This window comes from Abramis brama (assembly GCF_963993115.1).
Source record: "Abramis brama genome assembly, chromosome: 11".
Taxonomy (NCBI): Eukaryota; Metazoa; Chordata; class Actinopteri; order Cypriniformes; family Leuciscidae; genus Abramis; species Abramis brama.
In genome coordinates, this window is record NC_139973.1 from 39,122,766 (window position 1) to 39,146,984 (window position 24,219).

The following is a 24,219-nucleotide window of genomic DNA, read 5'->3' on the forward strand; positions in this document are numbered from 1 at the left end:
ACCCCCTTTCGCCTTCAGAACTGCCTTAATTCTACGTGGCATTGATTCAACAAGGTGCTGAAAGCATTCTTTAGAAATGTTGGCCCATATTGATAGGATAGCATCTTGCAGTTGATGGAGATTTGTGGGATGCACATCCAGGGCACGAAGCTCCCGTTCCACCACATCCCAAAGATGCTTTATTGGGTTGAGATCTGGTGACTGTGGGGGCCATTTTAGTACAGTGAACTCATTGTCATGTTCAAGAAACCAATTTGAAATGATTCGAGCTTTGTGACATGGTGTATTATCCTGCTGGAAGTAGCCATCAGAGGATGGGTACATGGTGGTCATAAAGGGATGGACATGGTCAGAAACAATGCTCAGGTAGGCTGTGGCATTTGAACGATGCCCAATTGGCACTAAGGGGCCTAAAGTGTGGCAAGAAAACATCCCCCACACTATTACACCACCACCACCAGCCTGCACAGTGGTAACAAGGCATGATGGATCCATGTTCTCATTCTGTTTACGCCAAATTCTGACTCTACCATCTGAATGTCTCAACAGAAATCGAGACTCATCAGACCAGGCAACATTTTTCCAGTCTTCAACTGTCCAATTTTGGTGAGCTCGTGCAAATTGTAGCCTCTTTTTCCTATTTGTAGTGGAGATGAGTGGTACCCGGTGGGGTCTTCTGCTGTTGTAGCCCATCCGCTTCAAGGTTGTGCGTGTTGTGGCTTCACAAATGCTTTGCTGCATACCTTGGTTGTAACGAGTGGTTATTTCAGTCAAAGTTGCTCTTCTATCAGCTTGAATCAGTCGGCCCATTCTCCTCTGACCTCTAGCATCAACAAGGCATTTTCGCCCACAGTACTGCCGCATACTGGATGTTTTTCCCTTTTCACACCATTCTTTGTAAACCCTAGAAATGGTTGTGCGTGAAAATCCCAGTAACTGAGCAGATTGTGAAATACCGGCCCATCTGGCACCAACAACCATGCCACGCTCAAAATTGCTTAAATCTTCATTGTTTCCCATTCTGACATTCAGTTTGGAGTTCAGGAGATTGTCTTGATCAGGACCACACCCCTAAATGCATTGAAGCAACTGCCATGTGATTGGTTGATTAGATAATTGCATTAATGAGAAATTGAACAGGTGTTCCTAATAATCCTTTAGGTGAGTATATATATATATATATATATATATCCATGTTTTATGGCTTTAAGTTCTGTTAGATATTTTAACATCGTCCAGGACAATGGTGGGAAAAATTTAATATATGCACAAAAATAGAAGAAAAAAAGAAGAAAAAAAGGGATGAATGCACTGTCGAACGTTTCCAGGACATGCAACAAAAATGAGACAAAATATCTTACTAAAAATCCAACCATGAAGGGACACAAAACTACCTCAAGTTAAAGAAGGACTTGTGTAGTCTGTGGTCTTTTTTTAAAATTTAAAGCTCATATTCTTCAATGATAAATTGTCAGCCTTTTTCTAAAATAACTGTAATGTGTTTCAACATGCCAGTGTTTGAAATGTTTTCACTGCAGTAAGTGTGCACTCACTGAACCTGAGAGTCTCCGGCGTGAATGGCTTCACTATTCAGCCCTCTGGTGGCAAATGCATGTGGACAGATTGCAAACAAGCATAATGCATGGACATATAATGAATATAAACTTTATTTTCAGGCTTTTTCCAATATAAACTCGGCACACACAATTCAGAGTGATTCAGTTACATTGAATGAAATGTAAATAGAAAGCAATCATGTCTAAAGGTGCTTCAAGCCACTAGCTACAGTAAGTATTTCATGTTGAGTATTCACAATCATCTGTAAAGGTGTTTCCCTCTAAGCTGCTTGAACAGTGACAGTCTTGAATCCACGGAGGATGGTGGACTGAGCGGTCAACACTAAACTAGCGTGAAGCATCTTGGCTCCCGTCATCCTGGGAATGAAATGGATGGGCCTCCTCATGGTTTCTCGAGGCTGGATCGTAAGCCTGAGATATAAAGAACAGGACATTTCAAAACGGGGAAATCACTATTACTACTGCTCATGTTTAGGGTTAGTGGTTTACACAAAAATATGCACTTTACTGAGCGCGTACACTCGACGCGCACATGCACTAAAAGCCGTTACTGGACTAAGTTATCTTTTGAGTCTTATATTGCGCTAATACTGTCAAATACAGACAATGTTTACATAAACAAAGTTGGTTATGTCTAAAGTGAAAGCAAACAGAGAAAATTAATTACCTATACGGCTTTGTTTTTAAAATAGGGACATTAGTTTGCCTGTAATGCTCAGTCACATGCAAAATAGAAAAACCAACATGAAAAAAGAATCGTGATAAAATCGTGATTTTCCTGAAAAAAAAAGAAAATTGTGATATGATATTATTGCCATATCGCCCACCTCAGGTGTAAAAAAGTGCCTAGATGTGCTTAGATGCTAAAAATGTGTTATTATTGATCATTATATATTGGATATTGGATCTTTTTTAATCAGTGTAAGAATGTTTCTGTTATTTTAATTATTTTTAAATGATTACTATTGTATTATTTATCTAAGTAAAGTCACTATGGTATTATGGTCACTAAGGTAAATGTTTACAATTTAGTTTGAGCATCAGCTCAACACACTGTATCAACCAATGGTGTGTGTTTGGGGCGGAGCTATCTGTTTTTTGACCAATGGCAGACAGGGGTTTGTAAATTTAAACAGTAATTTAACATTTATTTGGTGATCGATCGCTCTAAATACTGAAATGAAACACTTCACGTACCTCATCTGAACCATCTCCTCCAAGAGTCCTGAACCCGCTACGATGAGGTCACCGCTCACTGCAACGTTGAACGGGTTGGTAAAGGTTACTGTGGCAACTTGCTGTGTGTTAATGATGACCCAGGACTCGTTTTGAATCTGGAAGAAAACACAGGGTTCTTATTAAATTGCTTTATTTCTTTTATTACTTGTGAATTCAGTTATCTATTTTTTATTTATCAAAAATCAATTTTTATAATATCCTATGATCTTGGAGTGATGCACGTGTTCACAAAAAATAATCTGAAAACACTTTAATTTAGTCACAAAACAAATATTGTGTTGTTTCTTAAAGTCAACATAAAAACTGCATTTGCAACCCATTGTTTAATGAGGCTCTTTTTTGCCCATGAAAGGAGCTCAATATATACATATATATTAGGGGTGTAACGGTTCACAAAATTCACGGTTCGGTTCGATACGATACACTGGTGTCACGGTTCGGTACGTTTTCCATACAGCAAAAAGAAAGAAATGCCAGAGAAATTGGTTAGTTGAATTGGTTGCTCGCGCTGCATTGGTCCAAACTGATCAATGGACCGTGAAACACAAAATAATGAATAGCGCAGTTTTGTTCCGCTTTCATTACGTTTGCCATTTGATGTTGGGCAGCGTTGTGTCGGTCGTGCCATTGAGACTGCTAACAAAATTTTAGTTGCACTGGCAGGAAAAATGGTCCAAAAAATCGGTTCAATACGAATACGTGTATCGTTACACCACTAATATATATATATATATATATATATATATATATATATATATATATATATATATATATATATATATATATATATATATATATATATATATGTATATATGTATATATATATGTATATATGTATATATATATATATATATATATTAAGGATGCACGATATATATGGCACCATATCAGTATCGGATGATATTGATATATGTAAATTTTTTGTGTTATTATTTTCGTCCCGATAAGAAAAGTTGGCAGATATATTAAAGCCGATAAATAATGGATTATTTCCTTCAGCTGAGATGCTTCAGATGTGCACTGTTCACCATTATGTTTTAAAATGGCCTTGAAATATGACTAGAATCATTACAAATAAGGCAAAAATTAGAAAAAAAATTAGCGGTTATCGGTCTCGGACAAAATGTTCATATTGGTGCATCCTGGTGCGCATATATATATACAGTATATATATATATATATATATATATATATATATATATATATATATATATATATATATATATATATATATATAATGTCTATGATGGGCCACCATTACCTGTATATTGAGTGCAGGGCTGCTGATGTTAAACTCTTCTGAAGCCAGCACTCTCTCCTGAGACTTCACATCCTCTATAACCACAGCCAGGTTAACCAGGCAATCCTCCATAGCCTCATTCAGCATGTACTCGTTGAAGGAGATCTCGTGTTCTACAGTCACAGCTGGTGGAGTACAACAGACATGAATCATGGAGTTGATTGCGCAATTCCTAATGAATCATTTCAACACATAATTTACAGCCGAAATTACCTCTGTTCACATCATTAAATTATTTTCCTTTTATCACTGTAAAGCTGCTTTGAAAATATCTGTATCATATAAAGCGCTATATAAATAAAGGTGACTTTACGTAATTCTTCCCAGTCTGTCAGTAACGCTCTGTTTACTTCCTGTCTCTATGAAGCCCCTCCTCCTGAAAAGCACACTGTGCTCTGATTGGTCGGCTGGATCAGTGTGTTGTCGAGTGTGTTTGAGAAATGTCCCGCTCTTACCATAACCACCAGTTTCAACACACTCCTAACTAACTCAGCCAGGCCCCGCCCCTTTATTCTGCGAATTAATTATTTAAATGAGGAATATTTTGACGTGTTCGTTCCCGGAAGAAACTCAAGACTACAATGGAGGCGTTTCAGGGAGTTCAGAAACACTGACACTGATATAGAGAAGAACTCCCGCTGGAGGGACTTTGTGCCTTGCAACATTACACACTAAAGAAAGATGAACATGTAAAAAAGCATAATTTTAAGTATGTAAACAGTATGTAGTGTGTATTCCATGAAAAACCGTGTCAGACAGAAGTACGTTACATTTTTAGTCACATGATGCATGCGAGGTGTTTTTTTTTTTCAATTTCAAATGTAATTTAATAATTTAATGTAATGTAATAATGTAAATTATTACGATTATTTCAATCGTGATATTATACTTCTGCCAAATCGCCCACCCCTACAGCAGAGTAACTGTGGAAAACAACTAGTCCTAAGTACATTTTAACTCATTTTAAGCATTTTAATATCGGTTGCAGAATTCTTACTTTCATACGGGCCGATCGTCAGATCATCACGAGCCTCCCAGAAGGTTCCAGTGGGATTACGGTTGTACTCTTTTTTCTGAGCATTGACGTATTTTCTCAGCAGTTTTGGAATTGCCATGTTGTTAGTGATTTTGACGTTGAAAGAAAGGTTTTCTCCGACTACAGGTGCTTTCTCAAGCTGGAGAGAAACTCCAACGCTCTGAAGAACTGCATGCAAAGACATGAAAAATCACTGTTATATCACTCAAACAATCAAAGAGCATTATTAATGTGGGAAGAAAAAACAAATGCTAAAACGTACCGCCACTTCCATTAGCACCTTCACCACTTCGTGCTGGAAGAGAGTATTTTTAAAATAAAGATGAATTACAAAAAATATTTAAATATATATATAAAAAAATAATATTGGGATAAATATACAAGCTACCCTACAAGCTTGATTAAAACATCAAAATATGAAAAAAAGTCAAACTACAGCTACAGTTTTAGTTTTCTATTCAGAAAAATGCTTAGAAAACAAAAGGCTGAGATGGGAAAAAGCATGCATTGACTACAACATAACCTTTTATTAATATTTTGTTGGTTCTCTCTTGTTTTGTGCATGTGTTTATAATTGTTTTCTTTGACAGCCTGGCCAAAACTTATGGCTGCAGAATTTGGCATGTTTCATTGTGTTACTGTCCCAAATAAAACTGGACTCCAAGCACAACAACGCAATATATGCTAACAAAATCTTTAACAAATTTGTATTCCAATTTAAATAAAGGGCTGTCAATTTTCCTATAGACTCAACATCACTTTTAGCTACTTATTTTTTTATTATTATTATAATTGTGATTACTTATTTGTATATATTTCTTATTTATATGTATATTTTTTGCATTTATTTCTTTTTGTTATTATTTATATTTATCTTGGTGTGAGCATATACAATTGTGTTCAGAGAGTATGAAATACTTTTCTCATCTTGATTTCTATTAATGCCCTGAGGAACTGCATGAAAAGACATGAATAATCACTTGTTATATTAAACAATCAAAAAGCAGTATTAATGTGGGAAGAAAAGCCAAATGCTAAAACCTACCGGATCTTTCAGTACCACATCCAAAACCTTGAGCTGGAAGAGAATATTACAAAAATATATTTAAATATAATAAATAATAAATATGAAAATAAAAATATCACAATTTTATACATAGATAAAACATCGAAATATGAGGATAAATATATATATATTTAATATTGGTATGAGCATACACAATTGTATTCAGAGAGTAAGAAAAACATCCTGGTTGCGTATGCAACCCACCATTCCCTGAAGGAGGAGCCTATCTTCTTCGAGCATGCTTGAATGAGCCAATGCGCGCAATGGCGACGTGAATTGCATCACACGCTCCTCCCCGCGAGACGGGTATAAATACGGAAGCGGATGCAAGCACCATCTGTTTTTCGCTGAGGAGCCGAGCGTAACTCGGAGTCAGCGGTGGTCCAGCTATAGTGGCAAAGGGACTACGGTGGGTTGCATACGCAACCAGGACATTCCCTTTCAGTCGAGAATGCAGATGTAGTCGACGTCGACTGAATGGGATCTTAACCCTGGAAAACGCCACTAGAGCTGCCACCTTCCAGTGCCTAGACAAAAGCCTGCTGAACCTCCCAGATCTTGAGGCGGTGATAGGACAGGGCTTAGGCCAGGGAAGTCACGGCTGTTCCGCAAGACCTGCTCATTAGACTTGGATAACACTGGGAAAGCGTGCCCTGTCGATGGAAGGAAGGGACGCTACGGAAGCCACATCCAGCCCGAAGTGGGGAATCGTGAGAGATACACATATGGACTGGGCGAAATGTTGGGCAGCACAACATATGGGATGTCACTGGGATGACTCCAGCCTATAACAGGGGGGAGGATCAACCAAAACAGTGACGGCAGAAACTTTGCCAAGGGAAATACACGGGCTCACCGCAGGGAGCCATACCGTGGAAAAATACACATATGGGATCGCCGTAGGGATCACAAAATATGGACCCAGCCTAACACAAGTTCCACCAACGCATACGAGGTGTAGGCCTAGCATCGGACGCTCCGCCACGTCTGAGCCACAGGGGGTATGGAGGAGCTCAACAGGGTTCTGCCAAAGGGGAACTCAACTGGAGCAAGATGGCGCACGTATCCAGTCCATAGGAGGGGAATGGCGCAGCACGCCGACACATCGAGCGGGGCTTACGGTGTTGACTGGCTTCTATGTGAAGAGAGCATACGGGAAGCAACCGGCTCGACACGTAGGCTATAGAATCTAGCGAACGTGAACACTCTTCAAAGATTTTGTCATAGAGAACGATCGGCTCCGAAGCGAAAGACAGATGGTGTATGCATCCGCTTCCGTATTTATACCCGTCTCGCGGGGCGGAGCACGTGATGCAATTCACGTCGCCATTGCGCGCATTGGCTCGTTCAAGCATGCTCGAAGAAGATAGGCTCCCTAGCGTGATCCCATTCAGTCGAGAACATCAGATGTAGTCAACGTCATACTCTCAAATAATCGCATCATGATATCTGGTAATATGTTTCTTTTTTTATCTCTCATTAAAAAGCATAGAAAAAACTAAAAATATTATTAAACTAGACTTCGGTTGATGTTAAGTTTATTTTAAAATATTTCCTCAAAGTCTTGTTTAACATCAACCATTATTTGTTATATTTTGCTGATGCTGCTGATAGTAGATTTATTACACACTTCATCTTAAAAAATAGATAAATATAAAATGACTTACCACTTCCGCTCATAGGAAATGGCATTTCTTCTAAATGAGAAAGAAATCCGTTTATATATATATATATAGAAAAAAATCTATTGAACAGTAAGTATTTTCTCTTATTCTTTCTCAGTGTTTCTCTTACCCATCTCAGTTTTGTATTCTGATGTGATGTCCTGCATTTTCATGGCTCCGGGACGTTTGGTGCAGATCATGGTTCCGACTATGTCTTTGTCAACGCTGGTTGATAATATCTTCCCATCTCTGATGATTATTCTATGCACATCTGCATTGACTTCTGCATAAACGAACGGCACATCGTATGGCGCGCTCACCTTCTGCTCATGAACGGCTTTCACAGCAGCAGGACCACAGCGGTACATTCCTGAGACAGATTCAGTTTATGTTTTAGCATCAACAGCATCATATCCCTGCTGGAATAACAGCATGCTTTGAAGCAATTGGTCTTATCCGCATGTCGGGATAAATAGCATTTGAGTTTTCTAAATGCATTAGCATTGACTGACCGGCGCTTGTCTCTTGTGGCGTGGGGTCAAGAACCTGCCAGCCGTCATAATCTCCATCCAGATCAGGCCTCTTCATCCAACTCTCCACCCACACATGGAAGTTCCTGAAAAAGCCCAAACACTTTTAACTCACATTTTGTCAGATTAAAAACACTGAACAATTCATTTCAACCGATTCAATTCAGTTCAGGTTTATTTGTAAAGGTACTGCATCCTAATAAGGAGCAGAGCCTAAAGAAACACAATAAAAGACTTCACACATAAAAATAAGTACATTTCAAAAGTTTAGGGTCAGAAAGTTTTGTTTTTTGGAGGGGAAGAAATTAATACTTTTATTCAGCAAGGATGCATTAAATTGATCAAAAGCGACAGTAAAGACATTTATAATGTTACAAAAGTTTTCTATTCCAAATAAATGCTTTTCTTTTGAACTTTCTATTCATCAAAGAAGAGATTTGTATGTGAGGAGGAGAATTTTAAATTCAATCCGAAAGTTGATAGGAAGCCAATGTAGCTGTAGCTGTGATGGGGTAATGTGTTGAATAGGTGAAGTCCGGGATATGATACGAGCTGCATAATTCAGAATAAGCTGGAGTTTATGAAGAGATTTGTGTGGTAATCCAGATAATAGAGAGTTACAATAATCGATGCGGGAGGTGACAAGCGAATGAACAAGAATAGAGGAACTATGCGGAGCGAGAAATGGACGGAGGCGAGCAATATTGCGGAGATGAAAATAACAAGACCTGGTTATGTTATTAATGTAAGCATTAAATGAAAGGGTGCTGTCGAAGATGACCCCCAAGTTCCTAACCTGGCGGGAGGGAGAAATAGAAGAACCGTCATTGGATAATGAAAAACTGCATGACTTAGAGAGAGTAGAATTAGTACCAATGAGGAGTAGGCCTACTTCAGTCTTACTGGCATTAAGTTTGAGGAAATTGGCAGAAAACCAAACATTTATTTAGTGTAGGCAGTTGGTAAGACAGGCGGGGGGAGAATGGAATCAGGGTTTGTAGAAATGTAAAGCTGTGTATCATCGGCGTAACAGTGAAATTTAATACCGAATTTTGAAAAGATTTAAGATATATTAGAATTATATTAGAATGATTTCTGAAGGATCATGTGACACTGAAGACTGGAGTAATGATGCTGAAAATTCAGCTTTGATCAAAGGAATAAATTACAGTTTAAAACATAATCAAATAGAAAACAGCTATTTTAAATTGTAATAATATTTCACTGTTTTTACTGTATTTTTGATCAAATAAATGCAGCATTGGTGAGCAGAAGAGACTTCTTTCAAAAACATTTAAAATATTTCCGACCCCAGACTTTTGAAAAGTAGTGAATGTTTTAGCAACATAACTATAATGAGACTTTTTAGCTTTCAAGGCGTAACTCACCAGATGCTATCCCGACCGATAGACAGCTTTTCCCCCTTCTCCGAGTAATATTCCTCAATCACCATGTTCGCGTTTGTGTCGTGAGCGGAGTTAAAGTTGGTGACCACTCGAGTTGGAATGCCGAGGGCTCTCATTACTGTGACACAAACAAATGCATTTTATATATTGATCATCAACAGCACTAATTCAGTTACCAGTGACCCATTAAAGGAATACTTCACCCAAAAACATAACAATTACACACCTCAAACACAGATTATTTTACTATTTTTATTTAACACAAAGCCATTGGCTCTTTTGGAGCTTGGCTGTATAAACCACCGTCCATTTTCACTGTATGAAAAAGAGCAGCTTGAACTTTCTTCCTAACATCTCCTTTTGTGTTTCACAGAAAATTACAGCATACCGGTTTGTGAGATTTTTGGGTAAATTTAAATTCGAAAGTTTGGGGTCGGTAAGATTTTTTTATGTTTTTAAAAGAAGCCTCTAATGTTCATCATTTATTTGATCAAAAACACAGTAAAAACAGTGATATATTATTGCAATTTAAAATACCTGTTTTCTATGTGAATATATGTTAAAATGTCATTTATTCCTGTGATCAAAGCTGAATTTTAAGCATTATTTCTCCAGAGTCACATGATCCTTCAGGAATCATTATAATATGATGATTTGCTGCTCAAGAAACATTTCTGATTATTATCAATAATGTTTTAATGTTGAAAACAGTTGTGCTGCTTCACATTTTTGTGGAAACTGATGCATTTGATGAATAGAAAGTTCAAAAGAACTATTTATTTGAAACAAAAAAAAATTTGTAACATTATAAATGTATTTACTTTTTTTTTTAAACTTTTTTGTTAAATAATAATCTGACCCCAAACGTTCTAACGGTAGTGTAAGAACTCATACTGGTCGCACCTGTACACATGACAGCAGCGAACACCCAGCACTGTCCGTATCTCACAGGGCTGAATTGTGTTTCTGACCACTTCCAGAGAATATCTGCGCTGCCGGACCACGTGGAGGGGTTTACACCATCACTGTACTTTCCTGACCAGTTCCCCATTAACACCCCTTTATCATCCTGACAGTTCACCTGATGAGAAAGACAGAGAGACTACATGAGCACATGGAGAGAGTGAGTGGAGAGCAGAGAATAAGAGGAGATCCTCCTCACCATAGCTGAGATCACACGACTGATGTACACCGGATTGCTGCGGTTCAGAAGATCTTTCCTCGCGTCCGCTTGAGATTGAGGACTCAACTGCAGCAACTTCATACAGATGTCCAGTATTCCTTTTTCATACTGAAATTACACGTGTCAGGTGTTAAAGGTGCACTGTGTAATCTTTAGCAGCATCTAGTGGTAAGATTACGAATAGCAACCAACAGAAGTTACGGTGGCCGACAATATGTCGTCGTCTGAGACAGCAGAGGGTAGCCAGTTAAGCAATGAGATTTCGCAAAGATAAATAAATTAGGTTTACTTAATTATTCAGTAAAATGACAGATATGTTATTGTGAATATTATTGTTACTTGTTCATCATTGTTTCAGTGTCTTATTTGCTGACTTTAGCTAGCTTCTTTGCACGAAGAACAACATAGTGACGAAACGTGTTTGTCCATTTAGGGCCACTGTAGAAACATGTCGGCGCATTTCAGTGTAAGGGGACCCACGGTGTATGTAAATAGAAATGGCTCATTCCAAGGTAATAAAAACATAATGGTTCATTAAAGGGATAATTCGCCGCTGGAAAGATGAATGTGTATTTAAATTGGGTCATTTATGTAGTAGAAATGTGAAATTATTTTAGAAGTTGGTGCCTTCTAGACTGAGAAAAGCCAGAAAATGTATTTTTGGCTCATGTGGATGAAAGACTACAACTCCCAGAATGCACTTGCTCCGCTGCCACTCCCAAGCCACGCCTACCGGTTACAGAGGGCAGTTTCGGAAGAAATGATACAACTGGGCTACTAGCTGACCCGAAACTGAAAAGATGCCGTTTTATCGTGAGATCCCCCGATGGCCGGGTTGAAAACGTGGAACTAGCTCCTCCTACTGGCTGTAGTCTCTCGCCTCTGGACAAAAAAGCCTCCGATGACGCAAAATGACGATTACATATATTATTGTAATCTAACAATACAGAAATCTCTGGTCTCAGGGGGACATGAGGGAAGCACGGTCATTCGAAAATACTACCGGGTTTCTACTGATACAAAGCTTAATGCTAATCGGTGAATTATCCCTTTAAGTAAGGTCTTTATACACCACTGAAAACATAGTTATGTATATGATATTGCATTTCTGTCAACAGATCCTCCTAAATATTACACAATGGACCTTTAATGAGAAGCAGTTTTTCAGTGTTGTGCCATCAGTCAACAGTCAAACGTCTCACCTGATCGAAAGACCAGGGTCTGGGTTCAATGTTACTCGGGCTGCCTTTAAACAGCAGGCCGATGTCATTCCTGATGTATTCATTCCTCAGATCCTCCGACTGCAGGAACACGGAATCAGCTGCAGAATAACAGAAGAGGGTGAGCTTGGTATAATGACAATAAATGAAAGCAATAAGCCGTGCATTACAGTGATTTTACCACAGCTAAGAGTTTTGTACGTATGAAGGTGAAGTTCTATAAAATGAAAGACATCACTATTCAACATATTATTACACTATACCGTTCAAAAGTTTGGGGTCAGATTTAATTTTTTTAAATAAATCAATACTTTTATTCAACGAGGACACATTAAATTGATCAGAAGTGACATTAAACATTAATAATGTTGCAAAAGATTTCTATTTCAAATAAATGCTGTTCCTTTGAACTTTTCTATTCATAAAAGTTTATTCTGAAAATGCAAGTTTCCACAAAAAATCTGAAGCAGCTCAACTGTTTTCAACACTGATAATAATCAGAAATGGTTCTTGAGCAGATGATCATCATATTTCAATGATTTCTGACACTGAAGATTGCAGTAATGATGCTGAAAATTCAGCTTTGATCACAGGAATAAATTACATTTTACAATATGTTCACATAAAAATCAGCTATTTTAGATTGTAATAATATTTTACTGTTTTTACTGTATATTTATCAAAAAAATACATAAGAGTTAGCATAAGACATAAATATTAAAAAAATCTTACAGACACCAAACTTATAGACTGTAGTGTATATCAAGTAATATTCTTAAAAATAATATTTTCACCATGTAATATAGTTTATTAGCTGACAGTGTGTATATTCATTTTGACCAAGGCTCAACCAATCAGATTTGATTGGTTGAGCCTTGGTCAAAGTTAATATTTAATTTATATTCATTTATATTCAAATATACAATAATTCCAATGTAAATTTTAGCATAAGATTATGCAGAGTCCTACAAACATGAATGATTTCTCAAATGATGTGTGTTGTTGAGGAGATACATATCTAGGCTTTAAACTTATGATAGCCTATCTAGAGACCAGAATATCACAGTGACTTGAATGTGTATGTGTTTTCGTTATGTTGAACACAAAAGACATTTTGAAGAATGTTAGTAACCAAACAGTTGCTGGACCCCATTGACCTCCATAGTATGACAAAAAATAATAATAATTCTATAGAAGTCAATGAGGACCAGCAACTGTTCAGCAAAATATCTTCTTTTGTGTTTAACAGAACACAGAAACTCATACAGGTACATACTATTGTTCATTTACAGTTCTTCCTCCTGCTCACCTTGGCACCAGGGGTTGCAGAGGAGCGTGAACTGTCCGAGCACATGTGTTTTAACACTCCCGCGGGTCTCGACTCTCAGGTGAAGTGTATAGACTCCTACTGAGGAAGACGCAGGACTGGACAGTGATACGGTCTGCGTACGGCCTGCGTTCGGGTCCAGGACTCTCCTCTCCAGAATGGCACTCCACTGAGACGGAGAAGGTTGTCCAGACACGGAGACCGGCACCTCCACAGAAAGCGGCCCTGCGGTGAACACAGTGGGGTTCAGACTTAAACACAAAAATAGGGCTCTGGAAGTCAAATACTACTCATGTTCTCCATAAAGGAATTAGTTTTCATCAATAACCTTTCAAGACTGACTTACTATAAGCTCTGAGCTGTTAAGCAATGGTGTATACGTCTGTAGAAGCCATACGACAATCTGTCCTACACTCAAAATACTTTGGTTGCACTTTATTTTACAGTACATGCACTTTTGTATTATCTAAAGAAAAAAGTACAGGGTAATATAAGGTAACTACATGGTACTAATAACTGAATGTGTTTTAAATACACAAAATCCAGGTTTATATGTACAGTCGTGCCCAGAATGAATCATACCCCAGGTAAATATGATCAAAAATGGCTGTAAAAAATAAATCTGCATCGTTTATCCTTTTGATCTTTCATTCAAAAAATTGGCAAAAATGTAACCTTTCATTGAAGTAAAATAATTGAAAATGGGGGGGAAATCACATTATAAAATAAATGTTTTTCTCCAAAACACGTTGGCCACAATTATTTATACCCCTAGAATTTTGTTATGAATAAAATATCCCATTAATATTTACCTTTTTTAGCACACCAGGGTGACTAGGAACATGAAATTGTCCAGCTATGACTTCTTGTTTCACAGGAGTTTAAATATGAGGAAGCACAAAGGCCAAATTCCCTGAATCATCCATCATCACAATGAGTAAAACCAAAGAAAATAGTTCTGATGTGCAGCAAAAGATTGTTGAGCATCACAAAATAGAAAGTGGATGTAAGAAAATAGCTAAAGAATTGAAAATCCCCATTTTGACCATCAGGACAATAATTAAGAAGTTATAATCAACTAAAGATGTTACGAATCTGCCAGGAAGAGGACGTGTGTCTATATTGTCTTAATGTACGGTGAGGATGAAAGTTTGAGTGGCCAAAGACTCTCCAAGGATCACAGATGGAGAATTGCAGAGATTAGTTGAGTCTTGGGGTCAGAAAGCCTATAAAAAAAAAATCAAACAACCCCTACATCCCCACATGTTGTTTGGGAGGGTTTCAAGAAAAATGCTCCTCGCTCATCCAAAAATAAACTCCAGCATATTCAGTGGTCAGACACGACTGGAACTTCAAACAACACAGGGTTCTGTGGTCAGATCAAACTAAAAAAAGAGCTTTTTAGCAGCAAACACGCTAGATAGTTTTGGTGCACACAAGGATAAAAAGTACCCCATGTGTACAATTTAATATACCACTGGATCTTTAATGTTGTGGGCCTATTTTTCTGCTGGAGGTCCTGGACTTCTGGTTCAGATACATGGCATTGTGGATTCTATCAAATATCAACAGATAAAAAATCAAAACCTGAAGCCTTCTGCTAGAAATCTTATAATGGGCCGTGGTTGGATCTTCCATCAGGACAATGATCCAAAACAAACATTAAAATCAACACAAAAATGTGTTAGGGAGCACAAAATGAAGCTTCTGCCATGACCGTCCAAGTTACCTGACCTGAACCATATAGAAAATGAGTGGAGTGAACTGAAGAGAAGAAGGACCAACATGGATCTGGGAATCTGGAGGATCTGGAGAGAATCTGTATGGAGGAATGGTCTCTGATCTCTGGTCAGTTATTCTCCAAACTCATCAGGCATTAAAGGAGAAGTCTCAGAGCAGTTATCTTGGCAAAAGGAGATTTTTATAAATTATTTAATTATTAATTATTTAAAAAAAAAAAATTATAAATTAAATGCGCTGATTCTAAGTGATTTGAATAACTGGATTTGGAAAATATGATTATTTACTGATAATCATAATGGAGAGAGAGTGAGATGACGCTGCACGTTTATTTAGCACAAACCTAGAACAATCCGGAAGACCAGTTTATCCTTCAGTGGATCGAATGGCCGTCCATCATAGTTGATGAGGATGGTGAAGGGCTGTCCTCTGCGCAGCACCAGAGTGCTGGAGCTCAGACCATCAGTCTTGTGCCGGACCTGGTTCTGGACCTGCTGCAGGTGGACATTTCGAAGCTTCAACTCTGTAGAAAAATGAGCACATGTTAAAATTAAGAAAATGCCTTGCTAGTAAAACAGTACAAAATAAATAAATCAAAACTGAAGCTTACCGTCCATGATATACTGCTGTGTTGTCGTTTGCTGATTCAGGTTCTACGTTTATTGAACTTTATATATGACTTTCTTCAGCCCCTCCCTGAGACGAAAGACCACATTCAAGTGAAGTCAAAATGCAAAATGTTACAATCAGAACCATCAAATAAACCATTTACGCAATCACTGATACCAGAGATTAGCGTTTCAACGGGTGGATGCAGTATGTGCAGTCACACATTGAGTAATGAACATGCATGTAATCAGACATCTGCATTTATTGGGACAAAGGTGAGATCACAATCTAAAAAATGCTGAGTTGTTTCATCCTATGGATGATAAAAAATAAAATCATGTGTTGCACTTAATATTGATTTATCCAAAGCATTTGATTCTGTGGATCATGGCCTTCTTTTGCAGAGGCTCAAATGTATAGGTTTTAGTAATACAGAGCTGAAGTGATTTTAAAACTATTTGACTTGAAAAACACAGTATGTGTCAATAATTAAAATTCTACTCCTCTAATAATAAAGGCAGGTGTTCCTCAAGGATCTATTTTAGGACCAATTTTATTTTCTATTTACACTACCGTTCAAAAGTTTGTGGTCAATAAGATTTTTTATGTTTTTAAAAGAAGTATCTTCTGCTCACCAAGGCTGCATTTATTTGATTAAAAAACAATAATAAAAAAACAGTAATATTGTGAAATATTATGACAATTTAAAATGACTGTTTTCTATTTTAATATATTTTAAACTGTAATTTATTCCTGTGATCAAAGCTGAATTTTCAGCATCATTACTCCAGTCTTCAGAGTCACATGATCCTTCAGAAATCACTCTTATATGATTTGATGCTCAAGAAACATTCATTATTATTATCAATGTTGAAAACAGTTGTGTACAATTTTTTTTCAAAATTCTTTGATGAATAGAAAGCATTTATTTAAAATATAATGTTAGAAATTTTTCTAACATTATAAATGTCTTTACTGTAACCTCATTTAGAAAAATCTAAATAAAAATTTGACAAAAAATGAATAATTTAAGCAAAATTAATGCATTTAACAAAATGCAACCTTTCTTTTGATTATGAGGTGAAATGTTTTGTTCTTAACTGGTTTTATGTGATTTAACCTCATAGATGACTAATAAGCCATGAAGTGGTATAATAGATTTTTTTTTTGCGATATTTTCATTGTTGTATAATTTATAATAAATCTGCATTTTATAAAGACTGAATGGTCTGCATTTACAAAGCCTGAGACTGTGATCTACAGTCATGGAAAGGGCTTGAGATCACACACCCACACTGTGAATATGGTGTCTTTTCTCGTGGCAAAGTATTTTTGATTAAATGCAATACATTTTCTCATATGTATTTTCTCGTTATTTCATAAATGAAAAGGTTTTAATGCTATCTGCATCATTAAATGTGAGCGAATGTTTGACTATTCCTTTTAACTCTTTAATGAAAATAATGTCAAAGTCAGTTAGAATAATCAAATGTAACAATTTATTATGTCAGGTAAATGTATCATGCCAATTTAATAATCAATTCAAAGATAATCGATACAATTTTTGGAAATGAGTCATTTGTACCAGTCGCACTGTGACATTTTAAATGATACCAAACATGTATAATACTCTGTGATAGTTATTCACATTTAACCATTTCGATTCTTGGGTGAGTTTTTGGTGATCTCTTAGCATGATAGAGAAGGAGTGGGGGATGAGGGGAAGAAATGTAGATTAGGATGATACTGTTTTGAGTCTTTCTTCTCGATAGTGCACAAGAGTGAGATCAAATGTTAACTTCCTTTGTTATCTCAGAGAGCAGCTCTCCCTTCCAGTTCTTCCAGTTTTTCCAGTCTTACATATACAGTACTGTGCAAAAGTCCCCCATAACCCCCCACCCCAAAAATGGTTTTAAGTCAGTTATTTCTATCTTTTGCTGTAGTGTGTCAGTAGGAAATATCAGTTTACATTTCCAAACATTCTTTTTGCCATTAATTGTAATAATCCAGTGAGATTTGTGTATGCACAAGGAGTCTGACAACAGCCGGTATGATCCGATCTCACCATCATCGAGTCCGTCTGTGATTACACGAAGAAACAGAAGAAACTGAGACAGACTAAATCCAGAAGAACTGCGGGAACGTCTCCGAGACGCTTGAAGAAACCTTCCTGCAAAGCTACAGTACTGTGAAAAGTACTGGCACTTGTGTTAAAATGCTGTCAAGTGAGAATGCTTTCAAAAATAAAATCATAAATTGAATTTATTTATGATTTATGATTATTTATGATTAACTAAATCAAATCAATATATGGTGTAACGACCCTTTGCGTTTAAAGCGGCTTTTGTCCAGGTACACTTGCGCATAGTTTTTCAGGAAGCTTTGCAGGAAGGTTTCTTCAAGCGTCTCGGAGACGTTCCCGCAGTTCTTCTGGATTTAGTCTGTCTATTTAGTCTGAACTAAATTTCACAACCCAGTTACCTGAAGCAGGATAATATGTGGATAATATAATACAAATGGAATTGGACGGTTTTTGTTTAACACCATTACAGCTTCCTTGACTATTTTTATGGCGAGTAACATGTTAAAATACTATAAAATGGCCATTAAAAAAAAACTATATAAGGTTATTAAAGTTTGCTTTAGATAAAAACACTAAAATGGATTCAGGATTGACTTTTGAAGTTTGCTGAGTAATATAATTTCCTAAAAACGGAATGAATTTAATAAGATATGTTTAAGCGATATATCTGGCATGTGGATCATAGATCTTCATTTGAACTTGTGTTTGATTCTGGAACATAATATTCAGCATAGTGTATATATGATCTGATCCCAGCGATTGTTGAAAATAAAAATGCTGTTTTCACCCACAGTAGGGTTCATTTCATAGAGTTTTAATACATATAGTCTTTGGGTAATAAATATATTTCAAACATTATTAATGACTCACGCATATATATTCTGGTACTGTATTTAATCAATTAATACATTCATTCTTCCATCAAATCTGCACCAATGTAATGCATGGAAAAAAAAATACTCTTGACTATAATGGCAAAAGAAAATTACTCTTGAATTTCAACTTAGTAAATTGTTGCTTATACTGGCCCTTGTATTACAATTATTAAAAGTTTTGCAATCAGCAGAAGCAAAAAATATATAAAGCGCTTAACCAATTTATCAATGCTGTGGTGAGAATCAGGAATAAACTATGGACCCACATGACTAATTATTTACAATTTAAAAAATTATGAACATAGTCATTATTTTGTTTTAAGGACTGCGATGTTAAGTTTTATGTAATATGACACCAAAAAGTGCAGCACATAAAACATATACAGGTCATATTTTCCCCCAAAACAAGTGAAAAAACAAACTATTTAAATTGCACATAGAAAATGAAGTTTTGTCAGGTTTCATGATTCTCACTCCTCAACCATGATGCAAAAATAGGATTTATTTGAAAGGATTTTGTGTTGTTAAATGTACACATCATGGCAGTATTTGTTGTACTATCAGAAACAGTATCACTTTACAATAAGGTCTCATTTGTTTACAATAATTAATGCATTAAACTAACAATGAAATATATTTTTACAACATTTATGGACCTTTCTTAATGTTAGTTAATAAAAATGTTAATGTTAGCTCACAGTGCATTAACTAATGTTAAAAGATGCTACTAAAAGGGCTGAGCAAATATGGGCAGAACTCTTTACTGCCCAAGTACTTCAAAAAGCCTTTTAAAGGTATATATGTGAATTAAACGTGGCACAATGGCCTTCATCATCACAGTCTGCTAATGCCTATCTAGTGCAGGGATTTCATCAATATGCTGACTGATGTCTGGACACTCCAGGCACAGGATGGTTCTGTCGGGAGAGACAGAGTCGATTACACCTCAATGACACATCTGTACCATTTGCTTCATATGCTTTCTATACTGTTTATTTACTAGTGTGTTCTAATATGTAACTATACCATGTTTGGTTTCATCTGACAGCTTATAAACTGAAATGAATGGTGGTGAACTTAATAGAGATATTAATAATGTACAATCTAGGTACTATAGGTTAAACATGCATTGAGGAGAAGGTGTTAATGATTTTCTTCCTCTCTTGATCTCCACCCATTTGCCTCATCTTTTGGTTTCCTGACGGTCGGTTTCAGTGTTGGTATTCCACTCATGTTTAACAATGCTAAGAAGGAATAGTAACTGTTGATCTTGGAGAAAGGCTTTAACCCCGCCACTCCCACACCGGTGCGTAACCTCATACCAGAAAGGCTTTTACACCCTCTTCTGCACAACAGTGCCTTATTTGTTACAACTAAGTTTCTATACAGTATGTTGTTCCATTCTACTGTCTGTATATTTAAACATGTAGCTTAATAAATAACTTTGCCTGCTTTAAAGGCTTTGAGAATCTTTCCTTTTATCACTGATTATGTTGAAAGCTAAAGTGATTATAACTTTCGTTATCTAAATGTTCAGGTTAAATCCTATCAGTTCTAAGAAAGGCTTTTACCTTTAAAGAATAAGAGGTTAAAGAATAACAACAACTTTAATGGAGTCAGATTTATTATATTCGAGTCAGATAAATATTTGAATTATACACGTCATCCTTCAACTGCCTTTTGTTCCGATTATTGGTTCAAAATAGCAGCGAAAGCTTCCAGCCTTACACAGTGAACTAATGTTAACCGAAGAAACCTTATTGCAAAGTGTTACCAGAGAAACTATCTAGCATTGAGAATAAAGGGAATAATAGGAAAAGCTCAAAAGTAAAATGTGAGGAGTCTGTGAACGTATAAAAGTAATGAGAATATGGAGGGAAATTGTCATAATGGTGATGGTCCTAAAAACAAATTTCATTTTTCTTACACAAAATAATTGTTTCGTGGCCTGATTATTATTTTTTTTGTGAGAAATTCATAAACATGTTCTTTTTCTGTCTTTACATGATGGTTTATCACAGTTATCATGAAGTGCAAGTACATCTGAGTGTAAAAAGTGGAGCGAATATAATCTTAAGAGTCTAGACGATGTGCAAAGTAGTCATTTAGTTCAACATCTAACCATGTAAGAACAGTCAAGCATCTGCAATTTCTATATGTGCCACAAATAATGTATAGTAATTAAACCCTTCAATCAAACGAAACACAAACTCTAAAGTGGTCTGTTATTTTGTCTAGGTTCTAACGCAGGAGCCTAGGTCTGTCCCTGCAGTACCTCAGTTGGTTTTGGGTTTGTTATAGATGAGAAAGTCTGAGATGTCGTGCCATGTGTTGCTGTCGTGGTAGAGGTAGTTCATGGAGGACTGCAGGGACGGCTGAAGTGTGTGTGGGTGATACTCAAACAACCAGAGCACGACGCCCCACACCAGCGTGGCAAACAGGGGGAACGGGTCTTTCTTCGGCTGCGGGATGAAGCCCTTTTCCACTGCTAGACGAGACAAGGCGAAGAGAATCCGGGACAGCAGGTACATGTTTATCTGAGCAAAACAACAGAAACCAAATAAGAGATGTTATAGAGTGCCCACAGCTTGTGAAGTCACACCCAAAATGTGTGAACATCTTTGCATTAGACCCAAAATATCAAAGCAAGTGTCATTGTCTAATCCTATAAAGCCTACTGTATCATATTTGTCACTATATCGTAGGATGTCCTGTTACTTTATCCTCTACAGTAAAAGACCTGGGTGTTATATTAGACTGCAACCTGTCTTTTGAAAATCATATTTCGTATGTTACAAAAACAGCCTTTTTCCACCTTAGAAACATTGCTAAGCTACGTAATATGCTATCAGTTTCTGATGCAGAAAAGTTAGTTCATGCATTCATGACCTCAAGACTAGATTACTGTAATGCTTTATTAGCCGGTTGTCCTGCATCCTCAATAAACAAGCTACAGTTAGTCCAAAATGCAGCCGCTAGAGTTCTTACTAGATCAAGAAAATATGATCATATAACACCGATTTTATCATCACTACATTGGCTACCTATAAAGTTCCGTATTAATTACAAGGTATTGCTACTGACTTATAAAGCCCTAAACGGCTTAGCTCCAGTCTATTTAGCGGATCTTCTATCACCCTATAATCCATCGCGCTCTTTAAGATCAATAAATTCAAGGCTTTTGGTCATACCTAGGATATCCAGATCAACCAAAGGAGGGAGAGCATTTTCACATTTGGCTCCAAAACTCTGGAATAGTCTTCCTGATACTGTTCGTTGCTTGGACTCACTCTCCCAGTTTAAAACTAGATTAAAGACGCATCTTTTCAGCCAGGCATTCATATAATATTGTTAATCTCAAAGTTTCAAACTACAATCCGGCCTCTAGTTCATAAATGCCAGAGGAGAACTGGCCCCCGACTGAGCCTGGGTTCTCCCAAGGTTTTTTTTTTCTCCATTAGGTCACCTGATGGAGTTTTAGGACACCATTAGGTCACTTGATGGAGTTTTAGGACACCATTAGGCCGCTTGATGAGTTTTGAGTTTTTTCAGTTCCTTGCCACTGTTGCCATTGGCTTGCTCAGTTGGGGATATTTTGGGGATATTTAATTTTATTCTATCAATCAATAAATTCCACTAGAAACAAACTTTGTTGTATTATTTTATTTTAATACTGTGAAGCTGCTTTGATACAATCTGTATTGTGAAAAGCGCTATACAAATATACTTGATTTGATTTGATTTGACTATATATTTAAGGCCTCCAAATGATTAACATGATCAAAACTTCAGTCAAATACACAATCAAGTACAATCCTTCTGTCGTCTGATTGATAGTTTAGACTTTTTTAGCAAGTTTAAAGCCTTTTAGAGTAATTGTACAAACGTTCACTTCCAGCTTATGTTTCTCGTGTCTTTTTGCTATGAAAGCTTTAGTGATATCTATAAAGTAAATGCAAAAATAACTTTGATATTGTTAGTAATACTTACTGGACTGAAGGGACTCAGGTTTACTTGATCATCCAAACAATTTTATTTAGAAAATTCATGTTCAAATGTGAGTCTCAAATGTGATCCATCAGGATTTTGAGGAAGGTTTATTTGTTCATCTCTCAATCAACAATCTCAATCATTGTATTGTATTGCAAATATGTTTTAAAACTGCAGAGCTTTGATCATAAAACTTAGCATTTGAATATATATACTGTGATATTCATACAGTACCTGTCAAATGTTTGGAAACATTACTCTTTTTTATGTTTTTGAAAGAGAATCTCTTCTGCTCACCAAGACTGCATTTATTAGATCAGAAATACAGCAATATTGTGAAATATTATATATATATATCTGTTTTCTATGTGAATATATTGTAAAATGTAATTTATTCCTGTGATCAAATCTGAATTTTCAGCATCATTACTCCAGTCTTCAGAGTCACAAGATCCTTCAGAAATAATTTTAATATGATGATTTGCTGCAAGAAACATTTATGATTTGACTTTTCAACTGAAATACAGTCGTTAGGCATCAATGATAGATCAGATAATCAACTGAGCTCCACTAAGAGACATTAGTGATTCAAAATAAGTCCAAACCAAACCATCAGGGACTGCTGAGTGTTTCATCTATCGATTTCATGATCGATCGTCGCCGATCATGTCTGAGTTCTCCTATTTGTGCACATCCCTAATCAAAATGAAAACCACTTGGCTTACAGTTTTTCTCGATTGGTTTGGCTCATTTCTTGAAACCGAGATGACATTCTCAAAATAACATGGACAAATCTCCAAACCACCTTGCAATTGTTCACAACATAATGTCATTTTTCATTGGTTTTATCAAATTGCAAATGCTTTAGTACATGTCTCAAGTGACTCTGTGCTTTTTTTCAAATGATTATGTACAAGTAGCTACAGTTAGCACAATGAGCCCACATTTAGCACATTTTCCAAATAAATAGATCTTGCTGATCTAAACTGATTAGTTGATTTTTCAGTGAAATGGTTACTCTCTCCAAAACATATCAGCATGGTTTCATTGTGTAAGTCATCATATGCACAATTGTCTGTTCAACTGTCAAAATTAGTCAAAGATATAATACCATGAAAGAATTTCTTGGAACATTTGATAAATTTATGACAGTACTTGACAATCAATCAGGTGAAATTAGAACTAACGAAGGAGCAGTTTCCCACATCTCAGATGACCAATCAAACAGTTTGTTTAGTTACCTGACAGGTGTTGTCTATGATTATGACTGCTGCCAAAAGTATATAGACAGAGCTTGGCCCGGGGCCAGTTTCATTTGCAGTATGAACATGGAAGCACCTCGCCAAGTACAACAGCAACTTCCTGCTCGAGGAA

General features: G+C 36.6%; 1 protein-coding gene across 1 annotated transcript; it reads right to left on the minus strand.

The window, feature by feature from the left end:
* Positions 1 to 1,655: 1,655 nt before the first annotated feature.
* Positions 1,656 to 15,917, minus strand: LOC311091858 (protein-glutamine gamma-glutamyltransferase 5-like). Its single transcript, XM_084127965.1, has 14 exons — positions 15,899 to 15,917; positions 15,632 to 15,811; positions 13,531 to 13,773; positions 12,204 to 12,322; positions 10,981 to 11,109; positions 10,722 to 10,899; positions 9,801 to 9,936; positions 8,395 to 8,498; positions 8,013 to 8,252; positions 5,415 to 5,465; positions 5,114 to 5,320; positions 4,078 to 4,241; positions 2,775 to 2,911; positions 1,656 to 1,988 (listed from the first exon to the last, which is right to left on the minus strand). Exons 1-14 carry the CDS (start codon positions 15,903 to 15,905, stop codon positions 1,838 to 1,840), a joined length of 2,046 nt encoding a protein of 681 aa, XP_083984091.1. The 5' UTR covers positions 15,906 to 15,917; the 3' UTR covers positions 1,656 to 1,837.
* Between the last annotated feature and the right edge of the window lie 8,302 nt (positions 15,918 to 24,219).

What these genes read in the sequence shown, in the direction of transcription:
- LOC311091858 (XM_084127965.1), bottom strand. An exon ending in CTGCAACCCCTGGTGCCAAG is followed by an intron (nt 12,323 to 13,530) that starts GTGAGCAGGAGG and finishes GTTATTCTGCAG; the next exon opens with CTGATTCCGTGTTCCTGCAG. An exon ending in CGCTGCTGTCATGTGTACAG is followed by an intron (nt 9,937 to 10,721) that starts GTGCGACCAGTA and finishes TTTGTGTCACAG; the next exon opens with TAATGAGAGCCCTCGGCATT.